General features: G+C 40.6%; 1 protein-coding gene across 2 annotated transcripts in view; it reads left to right on the top strand.

Moving 5' to 3' along the window:
• MFN1 (mitofusin 1) overlaps window positions 1-13,815 on the top strand; it is a 49,272-nt gene that overhangs the window by 19,172 nt on the left and 16,285 nt on the right. For both annotated transcript variants that reach the window (XM_038743667.1, XM_038743762.1), the window contains exons 4-12: window positions 764-926; window positions 2,378-2,502; window positions 3,588-3,696; window positions 6,649-6,756; window positions 7,306-7,459; window positions 7,603-7,670; window positions 12,090-12,211; window positions 13,352-13,478; window positions 13,645-13,749. In XM_038743667.1, the coding sequence (XP_038599595.1) occupies window positions 764-926; window positions 2,378-2,502; window positions 3,588-3,696; window positions 6,649-6,756; window positions 7,306-7,459; window positions 7,603-7,670; window positions 12,090-12,211; window positions 13,352-13,478; window positions 13,645-13,749 (1,081 nt within the window). The remainder of the gene's footprint in view (window positions 1-763; window positions 927-2,377; window positions 2,503-3,587; window positions 3,697-6,648; window positions 6,757-7,305; window positions 7,460-7,602; window positions 7,671-12,089; window positions 12,212-13,351; window positions 13,479-13,644; window positions 13,750-13,815) is intronic.

Below are 13,815 nucleotides of genomic sequence, written 5' to 3'. Positions count from 1 at the left end.
AGATCATTCATTCAATCGTATTTATTGAGCGCTTACTGTGTGCAGTGCACTGTACTAAGCGCTTGGGAAGTACAAGTTGGCAACATACAGAGACGGTCCCTACCCAACAGTGGGTTACCTCAGTCAATTAATCAGTATTTGGGTACCTGCGAAGTGGGAAGCAATCAGTTAATCTGGTAATTATTGAGTGTGAACTGTGGGCAGAACACTACTAACTGCTTGGGAGAGTACAGTACAATAGAGTTGGTAGGTGTGTTCCCCACCCACAAGAAGTTTTTAATCTAGTGAGAGACAGATAATGTAATCAATCAATCAGTCGTATTTATTGAGCGCTTACTGTGTGCAGAGCACTGAACTAAGCGCTTGGGAAGTACAAGTTGGCAACATATAGAGACGGTCCCTACCCAACAGTGGGCTCATAGTCTAGAAGGGGGAGACAGAGAACAGAGCAAAACATATTAACAAAATAAAATAAATAGAATAGATATGTACAAGTAAAATAAATAAATAAATAGAGTAATAAATACGTACAAACGTATATATATATATATACAGGTGCTGTGGGGAAGGGAAGAAGGTAAGGTGGCGGGGTGGGGTAAGCAAGTCTTAAGGTCTTGCTTTCAAGGAGTTTATAATCTAATGCAGGGAGGCAGGTAAAAGTTTGCAGTATGTTCTCAGTCTGTGACTTGTGTACACCCGAGTATGGTCATTTAGGGTCTGTTTGTTTTTTTTTTTAAGTATTCCTGTTTCTCTTTTTATCCAGAACAAGCAGTGGGAAGAGTTCAGTTATCAATGCAATGCTGTGGGACAAAGTGCTGCCTAGTGGGATTGGCCACACAACTAACTGTTTTCTGAGTGTAGAAGGGACAGATGGCGACAAAGCATATCTTATGACTGAAGGATCAGATGAAAAAAAGAGCGTAAAGGTAGGGGGTTTATTGTTAAATCAAAAGAATGCCATCTTTTGTAATTTTTGTTACATGCGCACCGATGAATATAGGCGGGTACGAAATAATGCATTACAGTTTTTGTGATCGTCAGTTTATGTGTACTGAGTACTTTCAGATTTTCTAAGAAATGCAGATGTAAATTTTTTTGATTTTTGTTTTTTTAAGCTTGTATAAAAATTGTATTTTCGAAGTTTGTGATGGAAAAATTTATAGGTAGATAGATCACATAAACTGGACAGGTGTTTGAGGTCTTTCTAGAGTGAATCCATTTTTGAGAAAAAAGAAATTTCCAGAGAGGCGTGGTAAACAGACTTCAGGAGTTACACGGCTCTTGCTAAGCTTGTCTGCCTGTTTTGTGAATCTTTAGAGAAGCCGCGGTGCTTCTTTTCTAGGCGCGGCAGGTTAGGTAACAAGGAAAAGAAAGCAAGGGAAACAGGGCAGAGTGACTACTTGTCAGAGTCAGCTTTATGAAGTAACAATTATTGGAGTAGTGATTTGGAAAAATGGGGGATTCCTGTAAAAAAAAAAAAGTCCTATTTTACTGAGTAATTTTGGGATCTGGTTCAAAACCGTGGAATAATCATGTCCATATGTCCTTCGTATAAATTTTATGAGGCTCAAAACTGCCCATATTAGTTAAAGCTTTTATTTTAAATATGCTGAGATTTTAAATGCAGGCAAATGTGCTGAAGGAAATATCGTCTTTAAAAATGGTAGTATTCTCGTGAAAAAATTAATACTAAATTCAGAGAGGTCTTATTAAAGGAATTCGCGCAAAATTCCCAAATCTGAAATTTAGCCACGGTGGTTTTGAAGTGGAGCCAAAATTCATTTTAATGTTTTAAAGTTTAAATCTTTGCATTGTGGAGGCATAAAAAACAGCATATTTAATAGATTTTTGTGGACAGAATGTTGCCAACGTGTACTTCCCCAGCGCTTAGTACAGTGCTCTGCATACAGTAAGTGCTCAATAAATATGATTGAATGAATGAATGAATGAAAATGTGTTTTTATGGTATTTGTTAAGCACTTCTTATGTATCAGGCACTGTACTAAGCGCTGCAGTAGATACACGCTAATCAGTTTGGACACAGTCCATGTCCCATGTGGGGCTCACAGTTTTAATCCTCATTTTACAGATGAGGTAACTGAGGCACAGAGAAGTCAAGTGTCTTGCCAAAGGTCACACAGTAGACAAGTGGCAGAGCCAGAATTAGCACCCAGATCCTTTTGATTTCCAGTTCCGTATTTTACCCCCCAGGCCATGCTGCTTCTGTGAAAGTTGAAGGAAAATACTGTCATGGTGTTAGCTTAGTTTAAAAAAATCGTAGCTTCTAAACAAACATATGTTGAACTTAGGTACAGGATGATTTTTTTTTAAAAAGATGTAACAAAAATCCATAAAAGTTCTTTTCTTTTATTTGAAGACGGTTAACCAACTGGCCCATGCACTTCATATGGACAAAGACTTAGAAGCTGGCTGTCTTGTACATGTATTTTGGCCCAAAGCAAAGTGTGCACTATTGAGAGATGACTTGGTTCTAGTGGACAGGTAAAGTTACCGTTTTATATTTTTCTTTTAATATTTTTTTTTCTCTTTAGTGGTACATTACCACATTTAAGGAGGTAATTCAAAAACTCACTGCTAAAGGGTTGTAAGGAAGAGACTACAGATATTTTTTAACATTTCTGATGAAGTTTTGACGTGTCATTCGGTGGAGCTGTGTATTGGACTAGGTTTTTCTGAGTGGCTTTTGCTGGGTTGCATCTATCTCACTATTATAATGATGATGGCATTTGTTAAGTGCTTACTGTGTGCAAAACACTGTTCTAAGCGCTGGGGGGGATACAAGATGATCAAGTTGTCCCACATGGGGCGCACAGTCTTAGTCCCCATTGTACAGATGAGTTAACTGAGGCTCAGAGAAGTTAAGTGACTGGCCCAAGGTCACACAGCAGACATGTGGAGCTGGGATTCGAACCCATGACCTATGACTCCAAAGCCCGTGCTCTTTCCACTGAGCCACGTGTAGATTCGCGTGCTTTGTGCGACAGGGGCCACCTCTTAAAATGCCTAAAATGAGAAGCCAGTGGAGCCCTTCACCAATATGAGCATTCAAAGAGACGTGGAATCAGACCAGAACCCAAAAAGGGAACTCTGCCTGAGTCTGCCAGAGTCCTTTGAAAAATTGTAAGACTTTGACTACCCGTGTCTGCTAGCAAACAATATTCAGAGATACAATTGAAAAGAATGCAAGAAAGGCGGTTCGGATTCATTAAAACAGAAATACCTCTAACCCTATTTTCATTTTATGCATTGAGCCCCAAATAGTTTTTCTGAACAATAATATTTAATGAGTGCTCCCTGCATGCAGAACACTGTACTAAGCACTTGGGAGAACAGAGTGGAGGAGAAAAAGACACTAGTTGAAACTAGAAAGGCAGGGACAAATAAATAATTAAGTAGTGAGGTTAGCTGTGGAAGTGAGGTGATGAAATGCCTTTGGCGGGGGAGGAGAGGAGAAGACAAAGTGGCCCAGTCAGTGTAAACTCAATAATTAGGTTAAAGGTTCGCATTGTTTTACAAGTACCCTAACCTTTAAGTAGGAATCTAATCTAATTCTTTGACCCCACTAGCCCTGGCACTGACGTAACTACAGAGCTGGATAGCTGGATCGATAAATTCTGCCTAGATGCCGATGTCTTTGTCTTGGTTGCAAACTCCGAGTCAACCTTAATGAACACGGTAGGACATAAACCTGTTGCCATTGGCTTCCATTCGAGAAAAGATTCTTTCGGGTTTAATTTGGGGGGACATCTGGCGAGCCAAAATCACGGCACCGCTAAAGCCATATCCAACTCGTTGACCACTCCCTTCTGTGATTTGGGTTGGAAACGGAGGCAGTGAAAATTAAGGGTGGGTACGGGCCGATAAATTAGATGGAGTAATCAGTCCTTCATGTGTTGCAACGACCTAAGCCTTCAGCAGTAGCTCATTGCATTCCCAAAGTGCAGCTCTCTCTTGGCCTCTGAGAACCCTAAAAATTCAGAAGACTCTAGGATGGAGTGGGGTACACTGTTAAACTGGCCCGGATCTAGTCAAGTTCGTCTACCCCAGTGCTTAGTGCAGAGTTTGGCGCATAGCAAGTGGTTAACAAGTACCATTCTAATGATTACCCTCATCATCATTATTATTATTGCTATTATAGGCAGCTACAGCTAGAGGCTGTTGCCAGAGTTGGAAGATGCTAATCTTTTCAAAGAATAATAATAATAACAATGATGGCATTTGTTAAGCGTTTACTACGTGCAAAACCCTGTTCTAAGCACTGGGGAGGATGCAAGGTGATCACGTTGTCCCACCTGGGGCTCATAGTCCTAATCCCCATTTTACAGATGAGGTAACTGAGGCACAGTGGCTTGCCCAAGGTCAGTTCAATTCAATCGTATTTATTGAGCGCTTACTGTGTGCAGAGCACTGTACTACGCGCTTGGGAAGTACAAGTTGGCAGCATAGAGAGAGGTCACGCAGCTGACAATTGGCGGAGACCGGATTTGAACCCAAGCCCGGGCTCTTCCCACCGAGCCACGCTAAGAATCTCCATCTCCCCCCACCATTAAGTACTTCTGCGGGATACTGGAAACGGTAGCCGAGGGGAAGTCGCGTGGCCATTTCCTGGGGGATGACTGAAATCCCAGAAATTTCCATTTTCCAGCCCCGCAAACCGGGTCACCTCCGCTCCTGCCAGCGGTTGGGGCTCACCAGTGTTGCGAGGTCACATATCGTGCATAATAACACAGCATGTGATTTTAGGCAGCTGTAGCAGAGGGAGATAGAAAGCTCCCCCAGAATATCCAGGACAGGACGTCGTCTCCTGTACACCGGGGCCCAGGATGGGGAGGCAGCTATGATTCTTGTGGTCAGAAAGAAATCTAGCAGCACACTTGGCCTCCTGGCAATGTTCTCCTCCGGCCCCGGCCTCAGGAACGCCCAGTGGGTGCCTAGCTAGCTGTTTCATCTACCAAACATAATTTTTAAGCGCTTTTGGTGATATTTTCTTTGGTTTCATTTATTTATTGATTCATTTATTGAGCGCTTACTGCGGGCAGAGCACTGTACTAAGCGCTTGGGAAGTACAAGTCGGCAACATAGAGAGACGGTCCCTACCCAACAACGGGCTCACAGTCTAGAAGGGGGAGACAGGCAGCAAAACAAGGGGACAGGTGTCAGTACCATCAGAATAAATAGACTTATAGCTATATACACATCGTTAATAAAATAAATGTAGTAAATATGTACAAATAAAATAAATACAGTAATAAATATGTACAAATATATACAAGGGCTGTGGGAAGGGGATAGGGCAGAGGGAGGGAGGGGGCGGTGAGGAGAAGGAGAGGAAAAAGTGGGGAGTTCAGTCTGGGAAGGCCTCATAGTAAGCAATCAATCAATCAATCAATCGTATTTATTGAGCGCTTACTATGTGCAGAGCACTGTACTAAGTGCTTGGGAAGTACAAGTCGGCAACATAGAGAGACGGTCCCTACCCAACAACGGGCTCACAGTCTAGAAGGGGGAGACAGGCAACAAAACAACAAGGAGACAGGTGTCAGTACCATCAGAATAAATAGACTTATAGCTATATACACATCATTAATAAAATAAATGTAGTAAATATGTACAAATAAAATAAATACAGTAATAAATATGTACAAATATATACAAGTGCTGTGGGAAGGGGATAGGGCAGAGGGAGGGAGGGGGCGGTGAGGAGAAGGAGAGGAAAAAGTGGGGAGTTCAGTCTGGGAAGGCCTCATAGTAAGAACTTACTATGACCTAGATACTGTACTAAGTGCTGGGGTAGATAGATCGTCATCATAATAATAATAATGATAATTGGCATTTGTTAAGCGCTTACTATGTGCAAAGCACTGTTCTAAGCGCTGGGGAGGATACAGGGTGATCAGGTGGTCCCACGTGGGGCTCACAGTCTTAATCCCCATTTTACAGATGAGGTAACTGAGGCCCGGAGAAGTGAAGTGACTTGCCTAAGGTCACACAGCAGACAAATGGCAGAGCGGGGATTACCTCCTCCAAGAGGCCTTCCCTGATAAGCCTTCCTTCTCCCACTCCCTTCTGCATCACCCTGACTTGCTCCCTTTATTCATCCCCGCAGCACTTAGGTACATATCTGTACTTATTTATAGTAATGTCTGTCTGCCCCTCTAGACTGTAAGCTCATTTATTGTGGGATGGGAATGTGTCTGTCGTTCTCCCGAGCATTTAGAATAGTGCTTTATACACAGTAAATGCTCAATAAATGCGATTTAAAGGAATGAATGAGTGAAATGTGTCTACAGGGGGCAGATGGTGTGCCCGTCCTTCTGATGGGTCTGATTGTGAAGTAATTTGCTCATCAGAATGTTAGCCTGTATGCTTACATATATTTTGTCAAAAGAACTGGAAGTTCAGTCAATCAATAGTATTTATTGAGCATTTACTACGTGAAGAACACTGGACTAGATGGTTGGGAGAGTACTTAGTCCAGGGCTCTGCACACAGTAAGGCGCTCAATAAATCCGATTGAATGAATGCAACAGAATTAGCAGGCACCTCCCCTGCCCATACTGAGCTTGAACGAACTACATCAAATCCTCAATAATGCTTTTAAAAATCATTCACTCCTGTCTTTTTTAGGAAAAGCACTTTTTTCATAAAGTAAATGAGCGACTTTCCAAACCTAATATCTTCATTCTGAATAACCGTTGGGATGCTTCTGCATCAGAGCCTGAATACATGGAAGATGTGAGTTATTCTAGTCTTAATTTTGGAAGCTATCTATTTACTTCGAAGAGTGGAATGTAATAAAAGGATCCTCATGCCTTTCAAAACGCGGGCTACTTTAGAAATTAGGGAGACATGGATGTGAATTAGGATATGGGTATAATCTAATTTGCAACAGAAGTTGATTTGCATGATTGTATTTAGTCTTACTTCATAGTTTCTAAGCGCCCCTTCTTGAAGATTTTAAACAAGTTCCCTTTTAAAAAAGCGTAAAGTGCAGTATTGTCTATTCTATGTGCGTTTTTGAGTCTTGTGTATTTAGTGCCTAATACCCTACAGGCTAACTACTTTGATATTTTAATGAAGGTACATTTTCCCATCAGCGTGTCTCTCAAATCTCACATAATTGACTAAAACACCCCAAATTTGGTTTTTTGATGCTTCAAGCGAAAGAAATCCTTCAGTAGTTTTTGTGGTCAATCTTTTGATGGATGGGTCATTTTAATTCTGAGTAATGGAATCTTTCAATTCTTGAAAGGAATTCATTTACAGCTCGTATGTTTCCTTCAGGTACGCAAGCAGCATATGGAACGCTGCCTAAATTTCCTGGTGGAGGAACTGAAAGTCGTGGATCTTTCAGAGGCACGAAATCGGATTTTCTTTGTTTCAGCCAAGGAAGTTCTTAGTGCTAGAAAGCAGAAAGCCCAAGGAATGCCAGAAGCTGGTAGGTACCGATTGTGGATCTCTTGCTGTTAACTAAATATGTGCTTTTTACGTGTGTATGAAACTGTCGGTCATAAAACATTATTTGAACCAAGTCAGCTTTTTAATTGGACTAATTTAAAACTTCTGATCTGCCAATTTTAGGTGGTGCACTTGCCGAAGGCTTCCAGACAAGATTTCAGGAGTTTCGGAACTTTGAACAAATTTTTGAGGTAGGGAGGGCTAGTCACTGGGCCTTATGCAGTATTCGGTAGGTGTGGAGATTCCATCTTTCCCTCATAAGTATCCAAGGACGAGCCTAAGATTCCACTTTAATTTGAGAATCCCGTGTTTGAAAATGTTTTGCCTCTTCAGCAACCACTTGAGGAAATGCATGAGCGGCAGGAATGGTTTGGAAGTTGAGTTCCTCTGCAGACTGTTTGTTATCCACGTCGGGTGTGGGAAGTAGCTAATGGACTTAAAAAAATTTTTTTTCAATATTAAATATTTAAAAATATTTAAGAATATAAATATTTTAAATATTTTTTTAATGTTTTATTTTTCCGAGTACCTCTTAGACTTCGAGACGTTGCCACGTGTTCTACTCCTAGTAAGCATCTACCTTCCTGAATGTTTTTTGCATTCTTTCTTTGGGGTTTCACCACAGAAGCAAGTACGGATTTTCTTATTAGGCCCACAGTTGTGCAGAGAATGGAAGGCATGGGAAAAAGCAAAAAAAGAAACGGATGCAGAAGTTATACTCGGGATAGAGGAGGATCTCTTCCGCAAGAGCCAGAGATTCTCTTCTCCCCACATCAAGGTTCTAACTCTGCAGAGATGTTCTGGAAATTCCCTTCCCCTCCCAGAAAAAAAGCACTGTTAAAATATGTAAAGAAGCTACATATCTCTAAAATATGTAGAGAAGCAGCTTGGCTCAGTGGAAAGAGCCCAGGCTTTGGAGTCAGAGGTCATGGGTTCGGATCCCGGCTCTGCCACTTGTCAGCTGTGTGACTTCGGGCAAGTCACTTAACTTCTCTGGGCCTCAGTTACCTCATCTGTAAAATGGGGATTAAGACTGTGAGCCCCCCATGGGGCAACCTGATCACCTTGTATCCTCCCCAATGCTTAGAACAGTGCTTTGTACATAGTAAGCTCTTAATGCCATCATTATTTATGCTTATTTTGTATAATAGAAAGAGCTGTCCCCCTCAAAGGTACTTGGTGAGGGGAATATGCTGGAACAGCAAGCTACAGCTAGATAGTCTAAAACAGAGTTAATTCAGTCTAAGTCTTCCACGTTAGGCACTCGAGCTGGAGAAGATTAAAGTATTTTGGGCACAATTTCAGTTCATTTTTTTCCATTTTGTGCTGTGAAATAATTTTTCCCGAGGACTCGGTGAATAACCTCATTTTCTTAATTCCTGAAGGACAAAAAGTAGGCACAAGAGCTGTCCTAATGACATACCCCTAGTTGGGGGTGTTTCTGAAACGTAAATGTGCTCGAGCAACCTTCCCAGTAGCATCAGTGATTCGAAGCTCCCGTAGAAAAAATTTTGCTCTGAATTTCAAGCCTGCCTTTGAACTAACGCTTATGATTCTCTCTGAATATTTGGCATTGGGGTGGGCTCCTGTGGACTTGAGAGAATAACTCATATGGGCCATTAAGTAGCGTGAGGATCGTCTTTGCACAGGAAACTTTGAATACCCTTATTTAATGTTGTATTAGTGTAAACATTAAAATACCCATTGGGAGTGCCTGCATTTACTTTGCTTTGTGCACTTACCGTACCCCTAGTAACACACCTGAATAATGTCTGAAAATCTTATCTTTTATCCCTTTAAAGCAGTTTTGACGTTTTTATGTCATCTTCAATTTGTAACTTTTCTTCTCTTTTTTTTTTTTATCAGTAGCATGGAGTGTGTCGGAGGATAGGGAGGTGGGGGCGGAAATCTTTCCAAAAGAAATCTTCGTCTAAAACGGGATTGGCATAGAATTGGTCCCAGTCACTGGGACCTGGTATGGGTTGCAGTTTTATGTTGTTTGTCTGGCCTTTAATCAGTACCTCAGTAGGTATTTTAGCAGGATCTCTGCAATTAATTCTTAAATTTTTCATTCATTCAATCGTATTTATTGGGCGCTTACTGTGTGCAGAGCACTGTACTAAGCGCTTGGGAAGTACAAGTTGGCAACATATAGAGACGGTCCCTACCCAACAACGAGCTCACAGTTTAGAAATTGTAGTTGTTAGGAGTCAGTCTATTGAGCGCTTCCTGTTTGCACAGCACTGTACTAAGCGCTTGGGAGAGCAGAATATAACAGAATGGGTAGACATGATCCCTGCCCACAAGGAGCTTGCAGTCTATTACGATAGACAACGGATCTTTCACTGATTGACTCAAGTACTATATTAGACTGTTTATTTTTTTGTTATATTAAGTAAATAGCACTAGAATTACTGTCATTCCCAGTGATACAGAACTGGATAAAACCGTACATTTCAACTTTTTAGGAAATTACTCTTGGGTTTATTATGGAATTTTGGATTGTGTAACTGTTCCTTTTCTTACCGCTTACTAACTGTTGAAGTCATTTTCTTTCCCACGCAGTCTAGCTCTTACATTGTGCTGACATTTATGAACTGAGGGTCTTCATTGCTGAAACCTAGATCTGCTTCGTCGAGGAACATAACATGGCTTTTAATCATTCTATTTTCCTTCTGTTTTTTTCCTCCCCATTTTTTTCATCCTGTAGTATTTATAGGTTTGTTTGGATTACATACCTGATTTGGTCCTGTTTTACAGTTGATAAAATGAAGAGTTTTCATTTTTAGAGTAGAATAGAAACAGTCATTTAGCTATTTCAGTTAGGGTTAGTGGGACTTGAATTTTAAATGAACTTGTTTGGAAGAAGGCTCCTGCCTCGATTTCCACAACTGTAAGATAAAGGTAGTTTGGCCTTCTGTATTCAGGCCCCAAACTTCTGAGAATGTGAGAGCTGAAGAGATCCTGAGGCCTAGCGAAAGGGCACAAGACTGGGATTTCAGGAGATGTGAGTTGTCCTGGCTCTGCCTCTTGGCTGCTATGTAACTCTGGACAAGTCGTTTAACTTCTGTGCCTCACTGTTCTCATCTGTAAAATACGTGCACTCCCCTCTCTCTTCGTCTGAACCCCATGTGGAACAGGGGCTGTGTCTGAACTGATCATCTTGTGTCTCTCATAGCACTGAGTATAATGCGAGTGTCGTACTACGTTTACAAGTGTGCAGTTGGGAAAACTGTCTTTTTGGCCCACGGATAAGATTTCTCTGTGGGTAGCAGTCTTAGAAAACAAAGGGTTACAGTCAAGCGTTCTTGAATTTTTGACCATCAGGATCTATAATGAATTCTATTAAGTTGCTGCATAAGCTGTATAGGTAACCACTGTGCAAGTCTTGAAATATCCCCAACAATTCAACTTTCAATTCTGTTACTTTGATCACTTGAAAATTGCTAGACTACCGATTCTGAAAATGAGAGACACATCAATCAATCAATCGTATTTATTGAGCGCTTACTGTGTGCAGAGCACTGTACTAAGCGCTTGGGAAGTACAAGTTGGCAACATATAGAGACAGTCCCTACCCAACAGTGGGCTCACAGTCTAAAAGGGGGAGACAGAGAACAAAACCAAACATACTAACAAAATAAAATAAATAGAATAGATATGTACAGGTAAAATAGAGTAATAAATATGTACAAACATATATACATATATACAGGTGCTGTGGGGAAGAGAAGGAGGTCAAAGAAAATACATTTACAGGTTAATTTTTAAAGGCTCTACATTGGCTGCCACTTTGAACCTGATTCTGGTCTTTTGTAGGCATTTCAGTTTCGGTAGAACTTTTTTTAAAGATAAGGATTTCATTATAACAACAGGGCTTGGTTCTGCTAAAATGTGCTTTTGGTTTTGGTTAGAAAGGTTTTAGGGACTTGGGGACAGTTTTTCCGGCATGTTAAATCCATTTTGGATCCCCGCCACGCCAGCTGGAGAATTTATTCACATGGCCCTGCAGCGCTTCGGCGCGGGTTTTCTTTTCCGCCAAGTTCTGCAGTCAATGGCATACTCACTATTGTGCGCTCACTATGAGCAGAACACTGTACTGAGCAATTGGGAGAGTACTATACAATAGAGTTGGCAGACACATTCCCTTCCCAAAAGACGCAACCCCTGCACTAGAGGAGAGCTGGAACAGCAAACTGTAACTCCTAGGAAATTACTCTTTTATAAGTGGAAGTTTGGGGAAAAGTGATCACCAAAAGAAAGATGTTGATAGGAAACGAATCTGATTACAACAGAGAATTCATTTTGGAAAATGATTTTTTTTTAAATTTTATAACTGCAAACCCATCTGTTCAATGTTTATTTAAATGATTTGTTATGCTTTTCGTTTCCAAACCCATCACACATTACTGTGGACAGACACCCTAAGCTCCAGGCTTGCTGTTACAAATCCTTTTCAAGATTTTGGTTTTGTCTTTCGTTATCCGATGCGTTCTTTTTCTTTTCCGTTTGTGTTCCGTTGTAGTAGCAGCAAGTTCTTTCTTGTGTGTAAATTCCTGAAACTGTGGGATGGAATTACAGTAATGTGTTGTGGCTTGGGCCCCTCGCAGGAGTGTATCTCGCAGTCAGCAGTGAAAACCAAGTTTGAACAGCACACTATCAGAGCTAAACAGATCATAGATACTGTGAAAAACATAATGGATGCAATAAATGTGGCAGCAGCAGAAAAAAGGTATGCGTTCTTTTGGGTAATGGGTCTTTCTGTAGCCTATTATTTGGGAGAGAGCATGGTGTAAAGAAAACTCAGAAAGAACCTGGGTTCTCAATCTGAAGAATCGGATTCTGATGAATTGTGTGATTTGGGGCAGATAATCTCGCCTAGCCACGAGATTGCCCCATCGGTAAAATAGGTAAGAAAGCAGGTATCACACTGGTGTTAAGGAGATTTTTTGAGAACCAAAGGAGATGGGGCATATTAAGTTCTTTGAGGAAAAAATTGGCATTATGCATTGAGTAGGTAGGATTAGATACTATGGGAATACCAATAGGCAGTGTGTCATGTAGAGACTAATTTATTGAAAATAGTCTTGTTTTAGTATCAGTTTAGTTTTCCTGTACCAAAGTCATTTCCTAGCTGATCACAGCAATTGGATGATTCTGTTCAGCTTCTGCAGTTTTGTTGCCAGCGTGAAGAGAAGTAAGCTGGTAGTGGATTGCTAAAAGTGAAATTAGAATCTCTTTAATGAGGTTTTTTTTGGCACTGATCTTTGTAAATACAAACTAGATGATGGCCTTTTTTCTGAGGTGTGACGGTAATAGTCCATGAAATAAATACAACCAGTAATATTTCGAAACAGATAAATCTCCCTACAGTTTCTTTACAAAGGGGGAGTGAATTAAACTAATCTGTTTGTTCCAGATACTTGGTGTAATGTTAAAGGCCAAGTAAAGTATTATTTTTAGTACTCCATTGTGGAGCTATCACCTACTTTCTGAGTGGAGGTCTTAAAATTTTTTTTTAAAGCTTTGCTAATGATGATAATTGAAATAAATTAGCAAAGTGGAAGCATGTCTTGTAGGTGAGAAGAACTTTGCCTCCTGATAGGGATCAGCGATGTTTCTCAACCCAGAGTAAGCAGTAGAACATGTACCCCTTGGGTCCGAACACTGATGCCCAGTGGCATTGTTTTAGTTCATCAGATGGCTAATTTCATTTTAACATCAAATCAGTTTTGATAAGTAGTTCATTTTTTTCATTTATAAGACATCCGATAATTTTCCACTCCTTTCTGCGAGTGAATTTCTGGAATTATTTTGTGTTTGTAATTGTTGGATCTGACTTGAGGATTTATTACCCTCGCTGCTGATGTAGGGTATATTCCATGGAAGAGAGGGAGGACCAGACAGACAGGTTGGACTTTATTCGAAACCAGATGAACCTTTTAACAGAAGACGTTAAGGAAAAAATCAAAGCGGTTACTGAGGACGTGGAGAATAAGGTGGGTTACAGAATTGCCATGATAGTGGAAGTATTCTGGGATCATTCTTCAGTTATGTGAAAAACTTATTCTCGAACCACATCATAATCACATGTGCCTAGGTAAGTTTTTAGGTGAATAATCTGTTTATTTCTCTGTAGTAATTTTTACACTTTAATACTTTCAGGTTTCGTGTGCCATGACAGATGAAATTTGTCGACTTTCTCTTTTGGTTGATGAATTTTGTTCAGACTTCCATCCTTCCCCAAGTGTCCTGAAACTATACAAAACTGTAAGTTGATCACTCTGTACTATATGTGCAAACAGTGCTAAAGTAGAATAGCGTAATCCACGTTTT

Source organism: Tachyglossus aculeatus, chromosome 1 (genome assembly GCF_015852505.1).
Source record: "Tachyglossus aculeatus isolate mTacAcu1 chromosome 1, mTacAcu1.pri, whole genome shotgun sequence".
NCBI classification, from domain to species: Eukaryota; Metazoa; Chordata; class Mammalia; order Monotremata; family Tachyglossidae; genus Tachyglossus; species Tachyglossus aculeatus.
This window is presented reverse-complemented; position numbering and strand designations above follow the sequence as displayed.